This window comes from Haliotis asinina, chromosome 15, assembly GCF_037392515.1.
Source record: "Haliotis asinina isolate JCU_RB_2024 chromosome 15, JCU_Hal_asi_v2, whole genome shotgun sequence".
NCBI classification, from domain to species: Eukaryota; Metazoa; Mollusca; class Gastropoda; order Lepetellida; family Haliotidae; genus Haliotis; species Haliotis asinina.
The window spans coordinates 31,636,627-31,662,967 of record NC_090294.1 but is presented as its reverse complement, the minus strand read 5'-3'; the positions used below and the strand labels follow the sequence as shown (position 1 = coordinate 31,662,967).

The following is a 26,341-nucleotide window of genomic DNA, read 5'->3' as shown; positions in this document are numbered from 1 at the left end:
TTACACATACATGTTCTATGTACTACATCGATAATAACAAGTTATACATACAAGTTCTATGTACTACACTGATGTCAAGAAGCTTCAGTGTTGTATATTCTACAGTGATGCACAGAAGGTACAGTCTAAAGTCATGTTTCATTGATGCCATGCAGGTCCAATACTACATCTACTCCACTGGACAGTCTGTTCTAACGCCAATCTCGACAACATCTTCCATACAACTAAGCTAAAGTTACTAAAAGCGAAACTATGCCACATTTGAATGACTGTGAATGTTGACTTCCACAGAAAAATGGTTCCTGGCCAATGTTCTCTTCTTTGTTATATACAAATAACAAATCCAATGTTATTAAATATGTTTCAGCTTAAATACTAGTTGGGACATATACATATAGTAACAAAATACATCATAAGTTTCCGCAGTGACACAAACTCATACATGTATAATGTCGTAGACAGTGACTGCAAAATACAGAGCGAGGCCAGAAAGAAACTGCAACATTCACACAACGGCATCCAGTGAAGGCAGACAACAGATGAGGTAAACTACATAATGTCACTGTTACCCGTTTCACTAATTTCGCCACTCTTGTTCCAATTTTGCTGATAACTCCTCTAAGAGGCAGCTTCTAAAAAACATGGCAGTAATGTGTTCAAATACAATGGACAATGGAAACATATGACAGGATGAACAATGTCACTGTGAAGCTGTCCTGCGGGTGAAGCCCACCAGATGGAGGTTTTTAACAAACTTGCTAATGAATTACTGATATAGCCGATGTATGATGCCCATGTATGAAACACAATCAGCTGGTATCACAAGAGAACCAGATATACAAAGATTTATCATCTCACCCAACTTGGGAACACTGGATATCTGCTAAATAGGTAGGGACTAAGGAATCTTTTCAAGTAATTAGGAAAACATTCCAAATGCTTTTCAGTATAATACATTTGTGCAAAGATTATGTTGCTAATAAAAGAATAAAACTGATGCTTCACATAGCTTAGAGTGGCTGACTTGCAATTACTTAATCATTGATTTAAGCATACTACGACCTCTTTCATCCAGAAATCATGAAAACAAATCATGCAGTACAGCATGAACAGCTAGGTAACAAAACCCCCTTCAGACGAGGCTGCAATTTGGTGAAAAACACTGAACTTACATTCACAAAAATGGCTCTACAGTAAGGCAACATGCTGCCAACTTCAATACAAAAAATATCGGTGTTAAACGTTAGTAAAAATTAACGATAACAAATTCAAGAAACATTAGCCGTTGACTGTGACTGATGACTGGAGTTTAGGACTTCCAAAGTTGATACATAAAAAAATAAGGGACAAGAAAAAAATCACTTCAAAATGAAGTGAAAAAATGGGGTGAAATCTACTCTATATTTACAAAAAATAAAAACTGAATGAGAAATAGTTAGACATGAACAACAACAAAATATTTGCACTTAAAACTACCGTTGTTTCAGGCTCTTCTTCTTTATTTTTCTTTTTCAGTTTATTAAACCAAGGTTTCTGAGTAGAGACAGACAATATAAACAATGAATATTTTCATGAATAGCAATGTACATGAAAACAGGCTACCAAAATGTGATTAGTATATGATACTACATGTGGGAAATGTTAGTTTAACTTCATGACACAGCATGCTTATGTGGTAACACTGTGTACACACAAAAACTACTCTTACAACACATCACTTCATAATAAGTTTATTATTATTACTGTTAATTTTATCATGACATTTACAGGTTCAGCAATACTTCCATTACATATAATATTGTAGCCTACCTTGGGCAGTTTTTCTTCTTGGGGCATATCCACCACATGCTCTCCAGCTGGACCGTTCCCCACAATGCTACCTGTTAAAGGACATCCACAACAACAGTCATATGCCACTTTATATAAGCATCAATCATAAATAATGACATTTAACACATACAAATGTAATGACCATCATAATCCTGGTACAAATAAATGCTGCAGCATGGTGAAACATTGTAGTCTAGTTACATGGTGACCATGAACAAATGAATTCATTGAGCATATCTGAATGACCTTGCCCTTCCCTACCTTCTTCCTCCTCATCTGCAGCTGGCAACATGGGATCACAGCGGAAATCCTCCATTGTTCTTAACACAAAAACACCAACATTTGGTTTTCGACCAAACTGTCGATGGTCACGTACACGGATGTTCATGGGTGGCATGTACAGCTCCTCTTTCGGCAGCATCTGCACACACACACACACACAGCATGACAGCATGGCAGAGAGCAGCAGACAATAAATCAACTTTTTACAATCATTTTTTTAAAATGATGCCAGTATTTGCAGTGATGATCATTTTCAATTGATTAGAAAGAATATGTTTCATGGAACCATGTAGCAGTACCTAGTATCTAATCCTTGTGATGTTTCACAAAGCACAACGCCAATACTTTAATGGAGACTTACATCAGATGTAGCCTCCACATGAACTCCTGTAAAATGTGGTCTGGTAACATACAGGGTCTATGTTTACCATGTGGTCCGGTAACATACAGGGTCTATGTTTACCACGTGGTCCAGTAACATACAGGGTCTACGATTACAATGTGGTCAAGTAACATACAGGGTCTATGTTTACCATGTGGTCCGGTAACATACAGGGTCTACTATTACAATGTGGTCCAGTAACATACAGAGTCTACGTTTATCATGTGGTCTGGTAACACACAGGGTCTATGTTTACCATGTGGTCCGGTAACATACAGGGTCTACTATTACAATGTGGTCCAGTAACATACAGAGTCTACGTTTACCATGTGGTCCAGTAACATATAGGGTCTATGTTTACCATGTGGTCCGGTAACATATAGGGTCTATGTTTACCATGTGGTCCGGTAACATATAGGGTCTATGTTTACCATGTGGTCCAGTAACATACAGGGTCTATGTTTACAATGTGGTCCAGTAACATACAGGGTCTATGTTTACAATGTGGTCCAGTAACATACAGGGTCTATGTTTACCATGTGGTCCGGTAACATACAGGGTCTATGTTTACCATGTGGTCCGGTAACATACAGGGTCTATGTTTACCATGTGGTCCGGTAACACACAGGGTCTATGTTTACAATGTGGTCCAGTAACATACAGGGTCTATGTTTACCATGTGGTCCGGTAACATATAGGGTCTACGATTACAATGTGGTCCAGTAACATAAAGGGTCTATGTTTACAATGTGGTCCGGTAACACACAGGGTCTATGTTTACAATGTGGTCCGGTAACACACAGGGTCTATGTTTACAATGTGGTCCAGTAACACACAGGGTCTATGTTTACCATGTGGTCCAGTAACACACAGGGTCTACGATTACCATGTGGTCCAGTAACATACAGGGTCTATGTTTACCATGTGGTCCAGTAACATATAGGGTCTATGTTTACCATGTGGTCCGGTAACATACAGGGTCTATGTTTACCATGTGGTCCAGTAACATACAGGGTCTATGTTTACCATGTGGTCCGGTAACATACAGGGTCTATGTTTACAATGTGGTCCAGTAACATATAGGGTCTATGTTTACCATGTGGTCCAGTAACATACAGGGTCTATGTTTACCATGTGGTCCAGTCACATACAGGGTCTATGTTTACCATGTGGTCCAGTAACATATAGGGTCTATGTTTACCATGTGGTCCAGTAACATACAGGGTCTATGTTTACCATGTGGTCCAGTAACATATAGGGTCTATGTTTACCATGTGGTCCAGTCACATACAGGGTCTATGTTTACCATGTGGTCCAGTAGCACACTGGGTCTATGTTTACAATGTGGTCCAGTAACATATAGGGTCTACGATTACAATGTGGTCCAGTAGCACACTGGGTCTATGTTTACAATGTGGTCCAGTAACATACTGGGTCTACTTTTACAATTTGGTCCCGTCACATACAGGGTCTATGTTTACCAAGTGGTCTGGTAACATATAGGGTCTACGATTACAATGTGGTCCCGTCACATACAGGGTCTATGTTTACAATGTGGTCTGGTAACACACAGGGTCTATGTTTACCATGTGGTCCGGTAACATACAGGGTCTATGTTTACCATGTGGTCCAGTAACATTCAGGGTCTATGTTTACCATGTGGTCCGGTAACATATAGGGTCTATGTTTACCATGTGGTCCGGTAACATACAGGGTCTATGATTACCATGTGGTCCAGTAACATACAGGGTCTATGTTTACCATGTGGTCCAGTAACATATAGGGTCTATGTTTACCATGTGGTCCAGTAACATATAGGGTCTACGATTACAATGTGGTCCGGTAACATACAGGGTCTATGTTTACAATGTGGTCTGGTAACACACAGGGTCTATGTTTACCATCTGGTCCGGTAACATACAGGGTCTATGTTTACAAATGTGGTCTGGTAACACACAGGGTCTATGTTTACAATGACTTTGCAATCAGATTACAGATGTTTGTTGACAGTTGGATTCAAATGTGGATGGCTAAGTTGGACACCATGTAGAAAGTAGCAATTCAAACTATGTTCCTACCACATCGAAGAATAAGAGTGGTTCATTGAAGTTGGGGTTCTTCTTGGTATCCTTGATGGTAACTGAGTTGAGGAGATGGCCGCCACACTCAAACTCGATGCTTGGGGATGACACATTGGACATCTGGAACTTTTTCATGTTGCGCACACCCCAGCACAAGACCTGTGAATGTGTGTATCAACAGACCATGGCTGAATAGCATAGAAAGATGGGGTCGTTCAGACACAGTGACTGAACAACACAAGGTTCATTACTAACACACAAGCTCAATGCTATACACATAGAAAGGTCTACACAAACTGCAGTTCTCTCCACAAACATGTATGTCTCCATGATATATTCCTACCTCAATTCCTGTTCGTTGCATGACGGGACGGATTCCATTTGGTACAAGGTATAAGCTGCCTCTTTTAGGTGGTAGGAATGGCAGATCTTTCCCTGTCATCTGAAAAATATTATTAAGTTGTCTTGCAATTTGTGGTATCTATTTGAGGTAAATGAACCCAAATTAATATCAAGTCTGATAGTGCGGGATCAGATGATAAATAGTCCCCATTCTGGTGAAATTCATAAATGGAGTTTAGTTACTCAAACTCTACTTTAGACTCACTGAAACTGTATATCTTGAGTTCAGTTATATGGACTTCATAATCTGTCTGTAGTAGACTTTGTGTCATCTCTGTGACAGCCATCAAACCACAATCAAGATTTTAACCATGAATTGCATATTCATATACTTGTCCTATCTCCCGTTATGCAGCTCTCTTCTTACTTTGTAACCGTGTGTGGAAACGTGCTATGAGCTAAGTTGAATCAAATCTTACTGGCCTCTGACCACTGACCACCCCACCTTGACATTGGAACCTGTCAATCATCTCTGTGCTTGGGCTGCATGCTCTGATGATCATGTGACAATCTGTCATTCTGGTCTTGGAGCTACCTTGTAATCTGTGATGTGGGGCAGGTTGTGTGGGCATGCATCGCGCAAGATAGGATAAGTATATAAAAATACAGTTTATGGTTAAAATTTCTGAATTTTTATACTTATCCTATCTCACATTATGCAGTTTCCCAAAGTTGGCAGGTGGGCCGAAGATTACCCTGACAACTCTGCGAATGTGAGTACGCAAACACAAGGAGGTCAGAAGAAGCAACAACTCCTGATATGCTAACTCCACACTTGTGATCGGTTGCTTCTACAAAACCCCTTAGCTTATACAGCACAAAAACTCTATGTGGTGGGTGGACGTGGACTCATATCAAAGCTAGACAACGTAATGCAAGGAGTAAAAGTCGCACAGGAAATAAACGTTGAGGCAGTAGAAAGTGATGCATAACCTGCCGGCAACAATGACGTCTATGCACTATGATAGTGCACCGAACAAAATGCACCGTGAGCAATCGTCACCCTAGACACACAGAGAGTGACCACTGATGTAACCGATATGATCCCATGTTGATACAGGGGCGAGGCGTTTAACCAGGTATACTGTAAGGGAGCGCCGAACCACCGCACCGGTAGAAAAAGGTTGTCTTTGACTGAAAGGGTCCACATGAAGATGTTGAACCAAACCGAAATCCGTCACCTCTCCTAGCCGAAGCGCCGCACTAGACTCAGAGGATGCAAGAGAGGTAAAAGTGGACTCAACCAGCAAAGCAGAATGCGCCAAACTCGCCTCTTGGTAAGTTATACAGGGCATTACACCAAGCGGCACATAGGACCTTACTACAGACTGAATGTGCGGAGGCTGCAATCCAACCACCACCGAAGTAGAATGAGATGGGACATCATTCAACGACAAAACTACCACTCGAAGTGGCATAAGGCCTAAACAAATGCCGATGATTTTTTCTAAGATAGGAATCGCAGACTTCTTAAAAATAATCTTCATTATGAGACAAAGATGAAGATCAACATTTCTCCAACTTTTTATGATCACTGTCTGCCAAATGCCGAATAGCAACTCAATGATCCTCCGAAAGGGCATTGTCATCCAGGTTTATACAAAAGTACAGCGATACAACCACTAGCAGCATCCCAAACAATCCACACACATAGTGTGCAGGTCAGTTACAAATGCTGCAATGTTTCTATTTCTTCAAAATATTGTGATTATATCTACCCATCTTCTTGAAAGAATAATCATATTTATCAGTGAAAAACATGACCACATGCCGTAGAAACAAGAAAGAGAATGAGAGGAGCATGCAGCACAAGCACAGAGATGACTGACAGTTGCTGCTGTCAAGGTGGGGGCCGAGGTTGGGAGGTCAGAGGCCAGTAAGTTTTGATTCAACTTAGCTCATAGCATGTTTCCACACATAGTTGAAGAGTAAGAATAAATCTGCATAACATGAGAAAGGATAAGTCTAAAAATCAATAATATCCAAAGCCTACTCACTATCAAGTAATATTGCTGTAGATTTTAAACACATAAACTGGTAACTGCAAAGGACTGCTTGACACTGAATCAGTTTGTACCACTGCACAGTGGGGAATGTCAGTGACATAATACCCTCTCGCTACCTCGCACTGAGGGGCTACATGGAAAGTTGAAAAGAATGACTGACTGACAGACTGACTGAAACATTCTGCTGAATGGGACTTGCAAATGAGGAAGTCTGTTGGACATTTAATCACATGTAAATTACTTGTGTTTAGTTAAGCATTAAATTCAAATACATAAAAGTATTTTCATGTGGAGCCACTTATATTTGATAAAACATGCCTATCAAACTGTTTGGTATTTTATTCAAATAGGAATTTTTAGAACAGAGTAGAACCTACAAATGTTATTTTCAAACTTTGCGAGGTGACTGAGGATTAGAAAATACTCTGACAAAAAAGCTCCTTCAGTCACATGGCAGAAAGTTATTTAATGTCATCACCATCATCATGAATACCAAGTTCAACTCACCAAAAACAGTTCAAATGCTGCAAGTAACTCGCCTCCCTTCTGCCCCATGCGGTTTATTTCATACCACTGCAGAACTGGTGTGCGGGCATCACCTGGGTCAAGCTTCACCATTGGCTGTGCCTTGGACCGCCCAAGGAATTCAGGCTTACCCTGTGATGAACAGCAGAAATACTTTCAGTTGAGGTCTTGCTGAGAAAGCCAGGATACACTGACTAACACTGCTGACAATACATCAAACATTATTTGGGTATGTTCATGTATCAATTTACTCATCAGCAATCTGCATCTCTAATCCATAAGCCCCTTTAAAATAGTTGAGTGTAAGGATACAAATAAGTCATTCTTTGAGGTAGCCATTGAATACTAAAGTGAGTGAGTTAGGGAGTTAAAATTCATCATCACATCAGCAATATTTCAGCCATACCGTGAGGAGAATAATTAAGTATAGACATTGTAATCAATGGCATGTCGTAAAAACGTGCCCATGAAGGACAGTAAAACCAACTAGTATATAACAGTAACAAGAAATAAAACTAGCATACATCTCTAAAATAGGATTGCAAATGAGGACAATACAATATAGAAGAAGGCTGAGGATTGCCAATAACTGAAGGTAGATCACCTGTCTAGGGACCATGGGGACTTACAGTACTTACAGTTATTATACTGCATAGTCCTTAGCTGGATTTATACCATCACTTCAGCCATTGGCGATTGTACTGACATTTAGCCATAATAAAACAACAAATATTCTACGATTAAAAAGGTGTGTCAAGCCAAACTGACACTGAAAGGTACATACCCTCTCACGAGGACAATCATTTTACAGTACTTTAACCTCCTTAGATGATACAGCCACTAGCTATTGTAGTTGCTGATTTAGTCTACCAGTTATAAAATATCATTTATATGTTCACAAAACATATCATTCAAAATTTATCAATCAACTCTATTTCTTTTAAAAACTGAATGATTAGAAGATAATGAACCCTACTAAAAAGATCCTTAACAGTTTTGACATTGAAATACTTATCTCTTTAGATGGAAAAATTAATACAGTAAACTGAATACTAAAGAAAACTACATCTAAATTGCAGGAGCTGGGAATTGGATGATTACAGGCACATAGCGCTGAGAATGCATGAGTGCAGAAGGACTGTTCTATTAAATAACTGTTCTGAAATCTCTGCAGAGAAACTACAAAAGAGGTCACTTCAACAAACCTATACTTAGCTGCAAAAAGGTTTCATACTTACAAATGTGTCATGATCAAATAGTTCCAGAATGATGTCTGGAGGTTGAGATTCAATCCCCTTTGGGTTTCCAAATATTTCTATCTCCCCGAAGATAAGTGTCTGATCCCAGGTGGGGCAGAGTGTCTTGTGTAGCCGTTCCGTCACCATGCTCTGTGTCAGGAAGGACACTCGTGTAAAGGGATCTGCACAAAAACAATATCACTGTTATTATACTGACAGCAACATGCAATGTACTCCCGCAACAGATTGCATTTGGAACATGTGATGCAACATCCTTCAAATGTTCCTAACTTCTTTGATGCAATGAAGCGACCAGTACATTCTATGATATCTGTATGCTTCCAGTATGTGCTCAAATAAATATTCCTTTTATATGGTCATACAGATTATATCAAAAATACTTTTTTTAAGATACGTATATTATGACAAGTTACATACTAATACAGACCAGCAGTGGTTTGGACCTCCAACTGCCCAACAGTGTGGGAGAGTTACACTTACCGGAGAGTCCGGAGTCGTCTGCTGCTAGGAGGTCTCGGGCCTGGTAGATGTATGCTCTTAGCTGGTACTTGAAGGACTCTGGGAGAGGAGGAAATGAATGACAGGCAAAAACAACTTCAGGTACAAAACTTCATCAAGGGTTGCTGAACTAGAACAGCCCCGGCTGCAGGACAAAGTCCATTGATAAAACATGAAGAACTAGCATCATCAATGTTGAAAGGATATGTCACAATGATGAAACCATCAAGTTTCAAATATTGGTAATGGTGTTTACAGAGATATATACAATTTACTAACAAATAGGTTTGTATGCAACCTAATCATACTTACTGTCAAAGGTTAGGAACATCCTTGGAGCAGTAAGGGAAGCATCCAACTTGTCATCTCCCTCCTACAACACAACACTGACACAGTCACACACTAACAACCTTGTTCTGGAGATATCATACCACTTAACACAGTTCATATGATAGAAAGTCTTTGCTTTGAGTAGATGACCAAAACAAAATGTAATTTTCCAAACAAAATTGATATTTCATACTTATCCTACCTGTTATGCATATCTCCTCCCTCTATACGAAGATAGTGGAAACCTTGACATCCCTTTAGTTCCCTTCTAGTCGAGGTGAGTGTACAATACACTCAACCCCCCCACCCCCACCCCCCTTCCCCGGAACCTTTCTTTCCCCAAAATGGTCACATGAGCAGTCATGATTGTCACTCTCTCCGAAATCTCATAAGCCCAACACGAGAATTATTGTGAATTCAGTGTGAATGAAAGGGGCAGTTGGGAGGGTTTGATGTCATGAGTCAAGATAAGTATAAAACATCGATTTTATTCAGAAATTTACACAGTTTTCCTTATTCTGACTTTTTATGCATCATGTATCTCAGCACCTTTGTGGAACCATCAGTTGTGCCACAACAAATGGCCTAAGCTGGTGAATGCCTGAGACATCCTCTGTGGCTATGTCTCATTGGTAGTGGTTAGCAAACACTGTGGATGATTTCCGAAAGCAGTCCTTCATTATTGTTTTAAGTGAGCAATTTCCATGTAGAGCAGGTGTCATGTCAAGGCTCTTACTTCAAGTGGACTGGAGGCTCGTGAAGATTCAAGTCCTGCTACTTTGTAGGCCCTCAGTGTAACAGCTCTCATCCATACTGAAACAGCGTTGTGGTATACTTCAGAAGGCATCTCAGTAGATAGCAGGATGTATAGGCACTTGAACTTTTATCTCCTTGACTTAGTTCACTGAAGATATATTTTCAATGCTCTGACTGGGCATAATGATAAATCCTGTGTATCATGTGGCCCGAGATGTGGAATTGTCATACCGGTTGTCCAGACAGTTGATTTTCTTTTTTCTCTTTTGCGATAAAATCCTATCACAGTCCTAGGTGTGCAATCTCATGATAGGAACCGATGACATGTGTCAACCAAGTCAGCGAGCCTGACCACCCGATCCCGTTAGTCGCCTCTTACGACAAGCATAGTCGCCTTTCATGGCAAGGGTTGCTGAAGGCCTATTCTACCCCAGGACCTTCACGGGTCGCATGCACCTTGGATGTGGTATGCCTTTATTCAGAGATTCAAGTCATCAATGATGTCTAAGACTTGAAAGGTTAGCTGAAGCAACATGCGAGATCATGTTGACCTTTGCTCATTCATGTAGAACGCAACTGTGGAGTTGTTGGTGTGGACCATGAAGTTTTATGAATTGCAACAATAATTTTACACCATGACAATAATAATTATGATCCAAAAACCGAATACAACACAATTGAGTTTGAAGGACTGAAATATAAGCAAAAACCATATTTTGGACCCAAAGTGCCTCCAATCATCCTTGATGGGCAATGAATGAGAGAGTGACAAGCACGGTTGGTCATGAGACTGTATTGTACCTCTGCTTCAATTAATTTCAAGGGATTTCAAGTGTTCTTCGCATAGTGGGAGGAGTTAAGCATAATGAGCATGAGTCAGGTTAAGAACAAAATATGTCTGTTACACTCACACATGACCAAGTTCAAACTAAGACCAAATCCCAAGGTTTTCAAGCAAGGTAACATTAATGAATAAAACATTTTATACATAACAAAACTAATATTATTTCCAAAATAATGTTCACTGATCTGATGGAATTTTCACTCAATCAGGCTCACCAGAAATATCACATTATTACTAGTTTTAACATGACAGGCCCATAATACTTTGTTGGAGTTACATGATGATCTTGATGCCATCATTACCTGCATGTCGTAACCTCCTGACCTAGGTTTAGTCGTTTTCCTCTCACATCACTGATGCTTACCAAATACATCATTTAGCACTTAAACAAAATGTTATTGATATGTGCAAATCCAATACACATTTCTCACAAAAATTCGAACTTTCTCTGTGTGCAACGGACAAACAAACAAACATGGATGAAACAAAATCATAAACTGACGTCTGTTATGCCGAAAATAAAGTTCTTACTGAACTGTACTGTGGCCTTTGTAAGAAGCAGGACCTAGATTTAAGAAGCTCTCTCGATGTTAAGATGGCCATAAGCACCATTAATATCACTTACAGCTATCTTAGCTGGAAGAGAACTTTGAAAATCTTGGCTCTAAATCTAGGTCCTATTTGCATAAGAATGAAAGAGCAGGAAGCACTGCCAGCAGTCTTCAGCACTGACACACGTCAATCATCCCACATCAGTTGACAATGTCAAAAAAAAATCACCTACCTAACACTTGTAATATGATGATAATATACAAGTTCACGAGTCACTCAAATGTGTTTAACTCTATGGAAGCAGAGAAGTTTTGAGCAATATCACGGTGGTGTACACCAGAAATAGGCATACGCAAAGTGTAGGGGTGGCAACAACAACAACAACATAAACATCTCTCAAGTCTGTAAGTAACAGTCATCATAAAGCTTTCTGAAACAGCTATGGCATCTGTTTTTAAGAACATCCAGACAGATTGCTAGGTCTATCATCAGAGATTGTCTCACTACAGACATCTGATAAGGTTATACCATCTGTCTTTAAGAACATCCACCCAGGTTGCTAGGTCTATCATCAGAGATTGTCTCACTACAGACATCTGATAAGGTTATACCATCTGTCTTTAAGAACATCCACCCAGGTTGCTAGGTCTATCATCAGAGATTGTCTCACTACAGACATCTGATAAGGTTATATCATCTGTCTTTAAGAACATCCACCCAGGTTGCTAGGTCTATCATCAGAGATTGTCTCACTACAGACATCTGATAAGGTTATACCATCTGTCTTTAAGAACATCCACCCAGGTTGCTAGGTCTATCATCAGAGATTGTCTCACTACAGACATCTGATAAGGTTATATCATCTGTCTTTAAGAACATCCACCCAGGTTGCTAGGCCTATCATCAGAGATTGTCTCACTGCAGACATCTGATAAGGTTATACCATCTGTCTTTAAGAACATCCAGACAGATTGCTAGGTCTATCATCAGAGATTGTCTCACTACAGACATCTGATAAGGTTATATCATCTGTCTTTAAGAACATCCACCCAGGTTGCTAGGTCTATTATCAGAGATTGTCTCACTACAGACATCTGATAAGGTTATATCATCTGTCTTTAAGAACATCCACCCAGGTTGCTAGGTCTATCATCAGAGATTGTCTCACTACAGACATCTGATAAGGTTATATCATCTGTCAATAAGAACATCCACCTAGGTTGCTATCAGATATGTCTACAAAAAACGATGGACTTCAAAATTCAAAATAGTCTACAAATATTCCTATGACTACAGTCAGAGATGACCATACTGAAGAAAAGTGAATGCCTGACAAGTGTATGCATTGACATCAAGATCATCAAAAAGATTCCCATGACTATATGTTTGACATCTACCTCCAACTACAAAGATCCATAAACCAATCTATAAAGCTTGTTCACAAACACAGCCTGAAGTATTGTCTCACCGATGGAGGGGGTTCTGGAGGCTCGGGTACTGATGAAGTCGAGGCTCGTTTCGCAAACTGCATATGTAACATCTTGACATGACAGACTGAGTATTTGTTCAAATTAATAGCATAAAAGACGAAATGTATTTGCCGACAACTAGAAACAAAAGGTGACTTCATTCAAAAGAGTTAATGACTTGAATGTCACATATAACGGAGATCAATCTTAGAACAGTGTAATCTTCAACGAGGTTGAAATGAGCTACATAACATTCATCTGTGACATTAGAAATGAGGTAAAAACAAGAATGGAGAGGAAATTAAAGAGAACTAAAGAGAAGAATCTTAAAAAGAAGAAATGAATTGAACAGTGATTATGCAATGTTTAAGCTCAGTTTAGCTTTAGGGATATTTGGGCCTTGAACACACATTACTGATCAGTCATCCCTTCAAGAGACATGATGATTCAACAGAGTACTAGAATAGGTATGTAACTGGGAAAGCCTGATGATTGAGAACTTAATGTTTCTTTAGACTGAAGTCACAGTGATCATGTAATCTCCTATCTGATTGGTTTTTAACTTAAAAAAAGGAAAGTAACACACACACAAAAAAAAATCATAGCAGAAAAGGCATTCCAAAAGTAACCTTCTGTGATAAAATTTGAAAATAAAGCTTGTAAAATGACAATAAACACATAAAAAAATACTCTTATTACCAAGCGATTACAATTTTCTAGTTTTCTCTTTGAAGTAAGTAAGGATTTTACTTCCTCCAGGATGTGAAAGTTTAACGTGAAAATAATGAATGAAAAATAACAGCAGGCCAAATATTTTAATGACCATCAAACCATTACACTACAATTTTGCAGCTGAATTTGAGAGAGCAATTCACTGGCCATCTGAACTGGAATTTGATGCTAAATGTGAGAGAAACTGTATCAACAATAATGTAACTTCAGTTGGAGAAATCACTTGAACTTGTAACTTCTACTAACATAATCCAGATTTGATTGATTTCTCCAGTATTCACCTGGTAGTTTCCCTCATCAATAAAGAAGCGTTGACAGCTGTGACATAAACAGAAACACCAATACCCTGGCAAGATGAAGACAAAACAAGAACAGTACTATGTTACTATTGATACTGATGTTAATAAACACTGACACTGGGAATACTCTCATCACTGACTGTTGACTGCTTTCAAAATCAATTGTGTCTCCATCTTCAAACTGCTGATATCAATGATGGAAAATCAAAGGCACTCTTACTTACTGATTTTGATGGGCATTCATAGAGGAATATCTCAAAAAGCACAATGGTTAAAACCCTAGCCTTATTGTCTGGAGACACCAAAAAGGACAAATGCCATACCTATTAACAACCCTTAGAGTCCAGAATTCATGTGAATGAAAGGAGGAACTGCAGACAGAAAGTATCTACAGATTTCTATTGCCACATAAACCAACAGCACAACTACAACTAGATGCTGCACTACATGCCCTTAAACCCTATCTTCATCACCTTAGGGGTCATTGCTTCCTTCAAACTCTGGCTTCTTTTAAGCACTGACTCTTTTCTCTGAAACACAATGGCAATGTGTCGTGTGTACTATACAACATAAATGTATTCATATATGTCCACTGTGTGAACCACTCATCTCCTCCATTGTGTGAACCATTTACTCTCTCCAATGTGTGAACCACTCATCTACTCCACTGTGTGAACCGTTTACTCTCTCCATTGTGTGAACCACTCATCTCCTCCACTGTGTGAACCATTTATTCTCTCCAATGTGTGAATCACTCATCTCCTTCACTGTACAAACCGTTTATCTCCTTCACTGTACAAACCGTTTATCTCCTTCACTGTGTGAACAATTCATCTAATTCACTGTATGAACTGTTCATCACCATGACAGTGTAAGCCATTTTTAATCTGTTTAAGCCAGTGATCCTACCCCTCACCATGTTAACCATGCTTCCTAGAGGTCTTCCAAAGCTCTATCTATAATAGTTATCTTCTTGATGTAAACATGTAAACATTTTAAGATTTCCTTGATTACCTTAAGGAAGGTACAATGGGTGGGCCTATCTCAAGTGTAAGAGGCAGTATTCTAAGAATTATTACCATTGCTGATAATATTCCAAACTCTTATGAATACATGCCTCTAATACTTTATTGCCAAATTCAAAATAGGCTTGGTGGGTCCAGTGTACCCTCTACACAAGGTCAGGAAAGAGAAATTCTCATTGCTTCCTGCTCCTTTACCCCTTCTGAAAGCTAGGCAGTCAGGCCAGACTGGGAGAGACTAGTAAAAACAACAATGCAGGCCCTGACTGTCTTGGGTCACATCCCTCATGTAAAAGCCATGTTGGATGACATCCACTTGCCATTTGACATGATCTGTCATGAATGTTAGGATGTGACTTTTGACTCATGGCAAGGAAAGCCAGTGATGTTCAAATTTTGACTGGATGAACATTTAAAAAATGCAGCTAATCGTTAATCCAAAGGTATGCAATTCTGAAACTTGTGACGCTGCGCCACTAGGAAGTCTTTTCTGTTGGGTCAAACGGATGATGCAATAACCCTGGTAATACAATGATGAATCCCATTTTGTAGGTTGGTGTTGTTCTGGGATATCCTGTAGTACAGAGGCCTCTAACATACTGATCCATGATCTTGTCTCCTATGCTGGTGCCACCAGAAAAATTATGATGTGATGGTTCCTGGTCTTGGTTAAGATTTGTCAATGGAAAGGCATCGATAATGATTTCTGCCAAAGATGCCATCATGGAATCCACTGCATAAGCTTGAGGATCTGGGATTTGACTGACATTATTCAGCAACTGATTGTTGATGGATGTTGCAAACAGATCTACATGAGGTCATTCCCACTGATAAATATCTGCTAGAAAGCTTTCGGTTGAAGTGTCCACTGTGTGTATCTTGTCCAGGCTGATGCACTACCTCTTGCATTGCAGCTGGTATATTTACTGCTTCCATAAATATATATTGCTAGAGCTACACATTGCAGAAGGTCCTATAAAAATGAAGTATCTACTGCCTGTGTACATGTACATTGCTGGTACTGCACAAGACCTTATGACATTTGTATATGTACTGCCTATACATACTGACATGCAAAAGTAACACATGTGATCAAGCATAAAGAATATTAAATACAAGAAATACAAAAAGGGTCAGATATGACAAAAACTTGAGTGAAGACATTTTGTTGGTACCAAGACTTACGACACTATTAAGTTTTTGAAAGGTAAAGGGGTTGACAAGAATGGATCTTGCTGGTGTTGACTGGAAATGTGCCGATCTTGTCGGGGGGTGGTGACCCTTGGATAACTGTTCCAAGGAAGGTCATCTATGGTCTTAATAGCGTTGTATTGATGCTGGGCACGGTAAATTAAGGTATGTTTACGTCAAAATAATGGGCAAAATTTTGGCCAGACACTCCTGTGTCTGACAGTGTTGTTTCTTTCAATTTGAGCTATGCGTGGCACGCACGCATGTACGCACATATAGCTATATATATCTATATCTATATAGCTAGTAACGCACAAGATCTGATAGCACTGCCACATGTACCGTTTGGCTCAAAAGTGTCCCTTTCCTTGCATTCCTGACATGTAACAAATAGTGAACTGTGCCAATATTTTAATGATAGTTGCTTAAAAAACTTTCTTATTTTTAGGACATAAATTCTGTAAGTCCTAGTCTGATGTTATGATTTTGGTCAGTATTTCATTGAGCATTTTATGTTCACTAGATTTTGACTTAGATTGCAATTCATTGGTCCTCTTTTAGGCAAAAAGGACTGTAGCACTGCACAAGATCTTACTACACAAGCATATGTACTGCTGTCATAAATATTCACTCATAGTGTCTTGCTGTGAAGTAGATTTCATAATACTACAAATCTACTCCACCTAACACAGTTAAGGACTACTCCAATATTCAATATTTAAGTATTTAATAGTTCATTTTATGATCCATATAACACCTAAATATTGAACATTGGGGAGGTCCTTAACCTTTTTGATTGAGAATGCATTGTCAGTGTCTTGCACTGTACCAAGTCCTATAACACTGCTGTATGTATGTCCAATATGGTGACAGATTCTTACCACAGGCTTTAAGCTAAAGAAACAACTAGCTTTGGGGTCTTCTGCAACCATCTTGCGATGATGGCGTCTTCTTCTAACCAAGTCCATTGTTCGTTCCTGTGCGTGGAACTTCATGTTGAAGAGCGGTGCATACTCCCATCCTTCAGCTGCCTTCTGTTTCTGCTTCTCCTAGGGAGTACATGGTATGTAATAGTACCATCACAAACACTTCATAAGGTAGGGTACACAACAACCACACAACCAAACTGTGTACTTTTGCAATAACAGTCGTGATGCATGTCTCCTAAATTACTTCTGTGAGTGACAATGTCTGTGACACAATTTCAACTTTAACAAATCAAATATGTAAAACAAAAGAAACACAGAAATAGTCATTAAGGTGGTTATCTGTTAAAAATAGTGTCAGGTGCTGAAAGTCATCTGGATTTGTGGTCAACACTTTGTTGATCAGAAAGATAGATACCTAACAAAAGTTAGCTTTCAGAACTGCAATTCAAATCATTTCTGAATAAATACTAAAATTAACTAACACTGATATCTCATGCTTTGAACACAACAGGTCCTTGTAAGGAAACACACAAGAGTTCAGATCATTCACCTAGGCAAGTTTAGAGTAGTTTACAGAAGCAAATAAGACTTTTTAAAGAATTCAAGTGAGTGAGTGAGTGAATTTTGTTTTACGCTGCACTCAGCAATATTCCAGCTATATGGCGGTGGTCTGTAAATAATCGAGTCTTGACTAGACAATCCAGTGATCAACAACATGAGCATTGATCTGCGCAATTGGGAATCGATGACATCTGTCAACCAAGTCAGCGAGTCTGACCACCCAATCCCGTTTGTCACCTAATACAACAAGCATAGTCACCTTTTATGGCAAGCATGGGTTGCTGAAGGCCAACTCTACGCCGGGACCTTCACGGGTTTAAAGAATTCAAAGAACTTCTAAGCACATACAAAATACTCTGCCACAGTAATTGTAACAATGAGAATTTTCAGCATGGACACTATACTGAAAATGGATTTGAACCTTTAGAATAAAATATGTAGTAAGTGTTTCATCAGCATTCCATGAGTTAGAGTTTCTATTATGAAGCATTCAGCTTCACTGATAACGTTTCTTGTTTACTGTTTTGAGCAACATCTTCATGTAGATTCCTACAAGTTAAGAGTTTAGTAGTCATCCTCAGTAGGGACTAAAATGTCAAGTTTCATCTTTCATGGACATGTAAATACTCAGAAAATGATACATGACGAGTATATGGATGATAACTTCTTCCTTATTGTATAATACATTTCAGGGCTACTTCCCTGGAAAACATTAGTCAACTCAAGAAGGGGCAAAAACTAGCCCAGAAACATTGCGTTACACAATAAAGAAGAAATTGTCAACCATGTACTTGTCTTATACTTTCACCAACTTCTAAATGCCTCTCAAGAATCTGAGAAGATAATGTTTCCCAAAGTGCACTTCAAGAGACTGTAGATGCACTGTCAAAGTCCCTGGGTCATTTAAACATGAATGGTTATAACATCATAAATAACACCCAAAAACATATTTGCTGTACCCATCAACTCACTCTGAATTTACCAAATACCACTGCATATTGAACATGAATATCTGAAGACATGGCTTTCAACAAAAATGTTTGAATATAGACTATAAATAGAGTTTTCCATTATAACTGCTCCTTGCCCCTTGTTTTGAGTTTCAGCTTATCATCTAGTGCTTTTAATGTATCTGGACACTCAACTTGGAAACCCAGGCCATGATAAGGTTCACTTCACTTATATATACAGGAGCATCCATGATTTTCATTAAAAATACAATCACTATTAGCACTTCTTCTATGAAACAAAATAAAATGCCATTTGCTCATAGAAACGAATCCTACTTCCATGACAAACACAGCTACATTTGTCTTGCTTGGACTAGATGATTGATAAGAGCAATACTTGTAAGAAAAACAGTGAAAACTTCCCCAACATGACAAAGGTGGCATTGTAACCAGGGTATACTGTACACTGTTTTGAAAACATGATTTTTGGGGTAACTCAACAACTTGACAATCCTTTCAGTTCCAGAGTACATACTGAAGTGTTTACCAAATACCTGCATCTACAGAACAAGCAAGGTTTTGGGTCTTATCATCAGTCAGCACTAAGAAGATTTTTGCTGAGCTGTTGCACTGCTTTACCTTCTGAACTTGCTTTTTTGCATCCATGACCATGGTACGAGACCTGACCCAGCGTCTACGTCGACACAAGTGGTAGGTTTTCTCTACAGGACCATATCCACCAACAGTTGCCTCCACACAGTACTCCCATGCTGAAATACAAGCACCATAGGTCTCACGTTTCTACACCATAGGGAGTGATGCCCAGAAGTGAAGAAGTGAATGCAACATAACAACTTCTTAGTTTCTCTCAGGACATATAGTCTTAAGTAGTATAGGTAATGGTTGTACGGGACCGTAGAGCAAAACTGCCTACAAATTTGCAGGGAATTCCAGGATACACCCACATCTGGTACTAATTATACCACTACTTTCGTCTGCAAAAAACTGACCACATATAATTCTATGTTATAATTGTTTCTTGTATCTTGTAGTTGTAGACTGGAGACGTTTCTCCACATAATGTCTGGAGAAGCAGCAACAGTCTTTTCTTCGCTTTGTATTTGGCTACGGCAAATTTTCTGCACAGGTAGACACCTTCCGGAACTTTGGCAGCTTTTCTATGTTTACTAAGTGGTGGTGCTGCTACTTCCAACCCTTTTGGCTGTAGTTTGGTAATTGGTGAGGCATAATTTTTAAATTAAACTCTTGAGTGGTTTCTGATTCACCTGATAGTAGCTGGAAAATACATTGATCATGCTTACATAGGCAATTCTTTGCTAAATTTCTAATGAGTTTTGTATACCATAGGGCCCATCCAGCACAGGCCCTATCATATACATTTTCCATATTTTGGATAAATCCTTGTGTGATTAGGCATTCTGGAACCTCAAGTGGGAGGTGGTTCTGAGGTGTGTAGTCTATATCTTTATTCTTCCATAAAACACACTGCTTGCTTCCAACGGTATGGTCAGTTGCACCACACTTACATGTTGTGTTGTCTCCATCAAAGATTAGAGGGCGGCCATGGTTGAGAGTGAAACATTTATCCTCAGACTCCGAGCAGTTTGAGAGTATAACCCGCAGTTTTTCATTAACTGCATGAAATTGGTTTGGTTGGAAGAGGGGAACAAAATCAATTACTTTTCTATTTTCAACATACTCACGGAAGATGCATAAACAGAGTTCTAGAAATAGTGTTAGAATATGGTATCGTTCATAGAAGATGTATCCCGATCACTCCAGGATTTGTTTCTCTCGGTCAGAGAGACACATGTGAGACACCTACAATTTTTTCTACTTCAGAAGCGGCCCGCGTAGGGGGTAGTGAAAGGAAGCCTCCATCATCTGAGGCCCCTAGGATTTTCATATATTGAGTTTGTGATATGTGATATTTTTTCTTCGCTTCCCGAACGGATAAATTACCTGACCTGATCTCAGCATAAGCTTCCAGCTAGTTTGGTCCTGGGCATTTTATAACCTGTACTTTTTATATTTTTAATTGGAGGTACACCCAGTGGGGTAAAGTTACAGAGATGTGAGGTAAAGCCTCCTGTTTTACTTTGCATAAAAAATTCTCTCTTATTTAGAGAAGGAACCCATAAAGTAGTTTAGTTCCTAGCATTTTAGTTACTCCATATACAACTTTTGCTGGGTGATAAAAATTCATATCAGAGTTATATGTGGTCTGGTTTTTTTTCAGACGTAAGTAATCGTATATATTAGTACTAGATGTGGGTGTACCCTGGATTTCCCTGCAAATTTGTGGTGATTTTGCTCCTGTACCACCATGACCTATACTACTTCTTAGAAGTCCTGTTACAAACCAGGGTGATGCATACCTTCTTCATCAACAGCTCTGTTGAGGTCCACCTGCCACTCCTCATCCCATTTCCAGCCTGCAGGCAGAGGTACCTCCTCTTTGGCTGGACACGGGTCCCCTTTCTGAAAAGGGCCACATGTATTAGAGAACAGGTCCTTCTGACATAATATGAAATTCACTAGTGGTCTTCAGATTAAACATTAATGCTGAACAAATTGCCAGAGACTGAAACATTTGTGTGATATTGTTAAAAAATGCATAGCAATATTTCCATGGTTGAAAACAGTGTATCCTACAGACCACGGGTGTATCCATGTAAAGTAAAGGCAGACATGTTTGGGAAGACTGATGCAAACAACTAAAATGTCAAAGTCAGAAAATTTAAAGCAGCAAATCTGAAAGTCTCTGTTGTCCTTAAAACTTAAAGTACAATAAGTTTACTGTCCTAAAACTAACACACACATTGTTTATTGTAGATATGGCAACAACTATATGTACAAACACAAACAGAAAATAAATGAGACACTTCTTTCACAAACAACACCTTCTTCAGCAATAGCACCGTCAGAACAGCTGTTCGATCAGACGTGCTTAATCTGATATAAAATCTCTGACCACCTAGTCGGAAACCAGCATTTTCTTAATATATGATAGTATATAAATATTTTACAACAGGAACTCATTACACACAGTGTAAAATGTTCCAAATCTGGCATCACAGCTTTGTAAAATAGGCAAAGCTAAGACCCAAAGGCTGGCCAACTTTTTCCGGTGTATTATTTCCTTAACTTGCAAAACATCAGATAACAACTGGTACATTGATCTAGAGAAATAACATATTCAAAAAGGTTCAGGAGAAAGGACAAATGTGGAATAATAAATCAAAATGTTAAATCAGTCACGTCTATAAGTAATTTGTGGAGCATAGAAGATCCATGCAGTCATAATATGCACCTACAAAAGATGGTATGAACTAAAAGTAGCTAGACAGCTACAATCTGGATGCACATTTGTAGCCTGAGATGACCAGATTAAAGAAAACAGGACCAAATAAATTTCATGGAACACTTACATCAATGCTTCAATGATAACAAGGACAGAGATGTACTTCACAGTTTCCCGTGAAGACATTTAGTTTATAACCAAAGAAACACAACATTCAGATGAACAAGAACGAAAAATAGGACTGTAGTTCTGGCAATTGATGACAATGTACATGAGTGTCATCAAGAAACAAAACATTCATATGAACTAGAATCTACAATAAGACTGTAGTCTGAACAAATGATGACAACATACACGAGTGTCATCGTGGAACATGACAAAAGGACAGTTCAGTTATCACTCAACAATATTAAAAATACATTAAACAAACTAGCTGTTATTTACCTCATTGCAGTATGTCTAGTTGAAATAAAATCACAAAACTTGTTGATTTTTTAATCATGGGTTTGAAATCATTTATATGTGAGAACTGGCTTCTCATCTGAAGCATGATTATTCACACACCACTGAAAACAAAGAGAACCTATGTCTTAAGGGCAAAGTATCTCACCATGGGAAAATAAACACTTGAACAAGAACATTAAGGAAAGGCATCCGTAAAACAATGTTATGTAGCTCACAGCATCAGTCAGGCAAAGTCTAAAGAACTACTGCATGACCTGTTTTTCAGAATTTCTTTCTAAACCTGATAAATAGGCGATCAGTACAACAGTTTTTGTGCTTAGTGAAAGCCAAATGCTCCACATGAACATAACAGTCATCCACATCCAGGATACAGCCAGGCAGCCCTTTTCTATCTAGGATAGTCAACCAACCTCATGTCTATCTAGGTTACAATCAACCAGCCCCTTTTCTATCTAGGATACAGTCATCTAACTTCCTCTCTATCAAGGATACAGACAACCAACCCCCTTTCTATCTTGGATCAGTCAAGCAACTCCCTCGCTATCTAGGATACAGAAAACCATCCCACTCTCTATCGAAGATAGTCACGTATACTCTCTCTCTATCTAGGATACAGTCAACCAGGAGTCAGTTCTATGGTTCCTGGGAAAATTTTAGTCTATTCTGTGATCAAAGCAATCAATCTCTTCTGTTCAAGAATATATCAGCTGTGACTATCTCAATTCCACTTCCCATGGATGCGATTCCACGCTTTTCATCCCACTATCTAAAGCAATATTCCAGTATTCCAGGAAAATACATACCACATCTGCCCATGGTCTGGTCGCTGGACCCCAGTGCCCACCTGGGAGATTTCGGGCTTGGCACTCATATATATCCTCCAGAAACTGATGATGACCAGCATCTTTGTCAAACAGCATACTGAAATGAAAACAGGTAATTGGTATATTTAATCACAGGTACCCGACAAGAGGGAAAGTGTGGAAGTTTTATACCTTTTATGATACCTAGACTTCTTTCACAGAATCAACCAAAGCATGTAATTTCACTGAATAAGAACAGACACAAATAAGCAGTGCAGAAGATTTAAAAGGATGTTACTGACCTGAGTTCAGGGCTGACATACCAGTCGCTATCCCATCTCCATCCTGGTGGGGGCTCAAAGCCATCTTGTGGTAGAGATATCTGCATACATGTAATAACAGACATGTTGTAAAAAAGAATCTGTGGATCTTTAACACCATTTTAGCATTGTATTATATCAATCAATACAAAACATTACGCATGATAAGTAAACACCATTGTTTAACTTAACATATATACATTTTTTTATTGTGGTTCTTTTTAAAGATTGAACATTACTCCTCGAGGCAAGCATCTGGGCAGAACACTGACCTTTCCTTGACTGTCGGACCACTTAGGGCGGGTCATTGTGGGGCCTTTGTTTGTCCAAGTTCCCAAGATGCTTACTTCATTCTGATACTGAAAACAACAATGCCATTAATGGTGACATTAAATAAAACAAATATTACAATGGATTCATTTCTTGTCAACCATCAGAGAAACAAACCCTTTCTATCTGCATAGGCAAATGTAAGATTTTAATCCAAACTGGCATGTTTGTAGCCTTAAGCATAATATTGTTCATAATAAACACTGGCTACATATAAAGTCTGACCCCAAGAGAGGTATCAATTGTAGCCTATGTTGGTGGTTACTTGTAAATGTCTGCCAAACAGGTGTAATTTGTGATTACAGCAGAGATGGGGGGTCAGAGGGAGCTGGGCCTTGACAGTATGGGAAAGTGGAAGTAATTAAAAGGACGATCTTCAGCTGTATCCACTACCCCTTGTGACCTCAAAACAGGTTAATGGCCCTGAATAAGCAGCTACCTGGGCTACTGATGATGCTTGTGCTTTATGACCTACTGATGGTACCTGGGCTACTGGTGTTACTTGTGCTACCTGCACTCTACTGATGCCAAAGCTGCTTCATGGCCTACTGATGGTACCCGGGTACTGGTGTTGCTGGTGCTTCATGGCCTACTGATGGTACCCGGGTACTGGTGTTGCTGGTGTTTCGTGGCCTACTGATGGTACCTGAGCTACTGGTGTTGCTGGTGCTTCATGACCTACTGATGGTTATTGTGCTATTGGTGTTACTGGTGGTAGCTGTTTTGCTGGTATTACCTTGGCTACTGGTGTTACTGGTGTAACCTGGCCTACTGGTGTTACTGGTGCCACCTGGTATATTGATGTTACTGGTGCTATCTGGGGTAAATATTACCTTAGCTACTGGTGGTACCTGACCTACTGGTGTTACTGCTATCTGAGCCTCTGATGTTCTTGGTACTACCTGGGCTACTGATGCTAATCGTGTTACTCATGTTACCTGGGTACTTGTGCTACTACAGCTACTTACTGTCTCAGCAAAGACGGCAAGCTCTCCTTCTTTCTGCATCTTGTGCCACTCCATCTCTTGACTCTGTAGACCCAGCCACAACTTGACACGTATCATAGCTGGCACCTCAAACTTCTTCTCCTTCTCAGCCTTGCTGCCAGGGAACTGCATTACATAAAGGTTTAGCTCTGTACTCAACATTCTATTTCTGTTGAACATACTAGTGAGTGCCAAGAATTGTCCGTCTTGTTCCCAGCAAAGAACTGGACGGTGATCTCTACAAAACTACCCTGTAACAAGACAAAATTGTGTCTAGGGACATGGATGCCCCATCTGCTAAGGAAGCACACTAAGTGTGCTCTAGTGACAGTCTAAGTAAACTTAGTCTCAGTGTATTTCGTTACACTCCACCACTGAGTCTAACAAAACCTAGTAGGAGGTCGCGTCAGGTAACCTTTGAGCAACCAATGACTGTCCAATCAAATGGGAGACGGTTAAATAGATTTAACCAATCTATTTTGGGATAGGAGATACTTTCAAAATATTCAGGTCACTGACACAGATCTCTCCACAAATTCATCTCAGTTCAAATGTCTCCAAATATACAAAAAGCTATAAAATACAAATAGCAAAATATGAGATGCACACCATAAGACACATGTAAGTAGAGTTTTTTGAGAATTGGATAAAGTACTCCCCTTGTTATATGGGACAAACATGTTGAATAGAACCAAATTCAACTAAGTTCAAACATCTGTAGACAAAAATGTAATTTTCTGAATAAAATTTATATTTTAGACTTATGCTAAATGCTTGTCTCCTCTTCCCTGGCGAAGGTAGTGTAACACCTGAAATCCCTTGAAGTTCCCTTCTAGAAAGAAGTGGACGTAAAATACACTCACCCATGTGTAGCCTCCCTCTTCCCACGCCCTAGGCCACATGATCGGCCATGCTTGTCACTCTCTCCTTCCACGCGAAAATAGGAATTCAGCTTGTCTGTGCGGGGCGGCTGGGAGGGCTTTTGTCATGAGTCAGGATAAGTATAAAATATCAATTTTATTCAGAAAATTACATTTTTTTCCTTATCCTGACTCATGCTACTTGCTTACAGAATCCGACGGAAACGGCAGTGCCACGCTGGATTCTGCTGGCTGTTAAAATTACGTCCAGTAATTTTTCCCCCCCAAACGGGAACATGTAACGGCGATAATATGGTCCTGCTCTTCTAATATTCATTGTAAATTCTCGGGG

The 26,341-nt window shown here is 39.3% G+C and overlaps 1 protein-coding gene across 2 annotated transcripts in view; it reads right to left on the bottom strand.

The window, feature by feature from the left end:
* The window catches only part of LOC137266081 (myoferlin-like), a 108,693-nt gene that overhangs the window by 24,332 nt on the left and 58,020 nt on the right, over positions 1–26,341 (bottom strand). Inside the window, exons 23-38 of one of the 2 annotated variants that reach the window (XM_067801581.1) lie at positions 25,112–25,255; positions 24,086–24,172; positions 23,796–23,875; positions 23,494–23,611; positions 21,300–21,402; positions 19,540–19,670; positions 17,342–17,509; positions 9,578–9,638; positions 9,248–9,325; positions 8,747–8,928; positions 7,491–7,640; positions 4,919–5,017; positions 4,573–4,734; positions 2,092–2,251; positions 1,810–1,880; positions 1,477–1,533 (exon numbers count right to left, since the gene is read on the bottom strand). In XM_067801581.1, coding sequence (XP_067657682.1) covers positions 1,477–1,533; positions 1,810–1,880; positions 2,092–2,251; positions 4,573–4,734; positions 4,919–5,017; positions 7,491–7,640; positions 8,747–8,928; positions 9,248–9,325; positions 9,578–9,638; positions 17,342–17,509; positions 19,540–19,670; positions 21,300–21,402; positions 23,494–23,611; positions 23,796–23,875; positions 24,086–24,172; positions 25,112–25,255 — 1,851 coding nt within the window. The remainder of the gene's footprint in view (positions 1–1,476; positions 1,534–1,809; positions 1,881–2,091; positions 2,252–4,572; positions 4,735–4,918; positions 5,018–7,490; positions 7,641–8,746; positions 8,929–9,247; positions 9,326–9,577; positions 9,639–17,341; positions 17,510–19,539; positions 19,671–21,299; positions 21,403–23,493; positions 23,612–23,795; positions 23,876–24,085; positions 24,173–25,111; positions 25,256–26,341) is intronic. The other variant, XM_067801582.1, reaches the window with a different exon arrangement.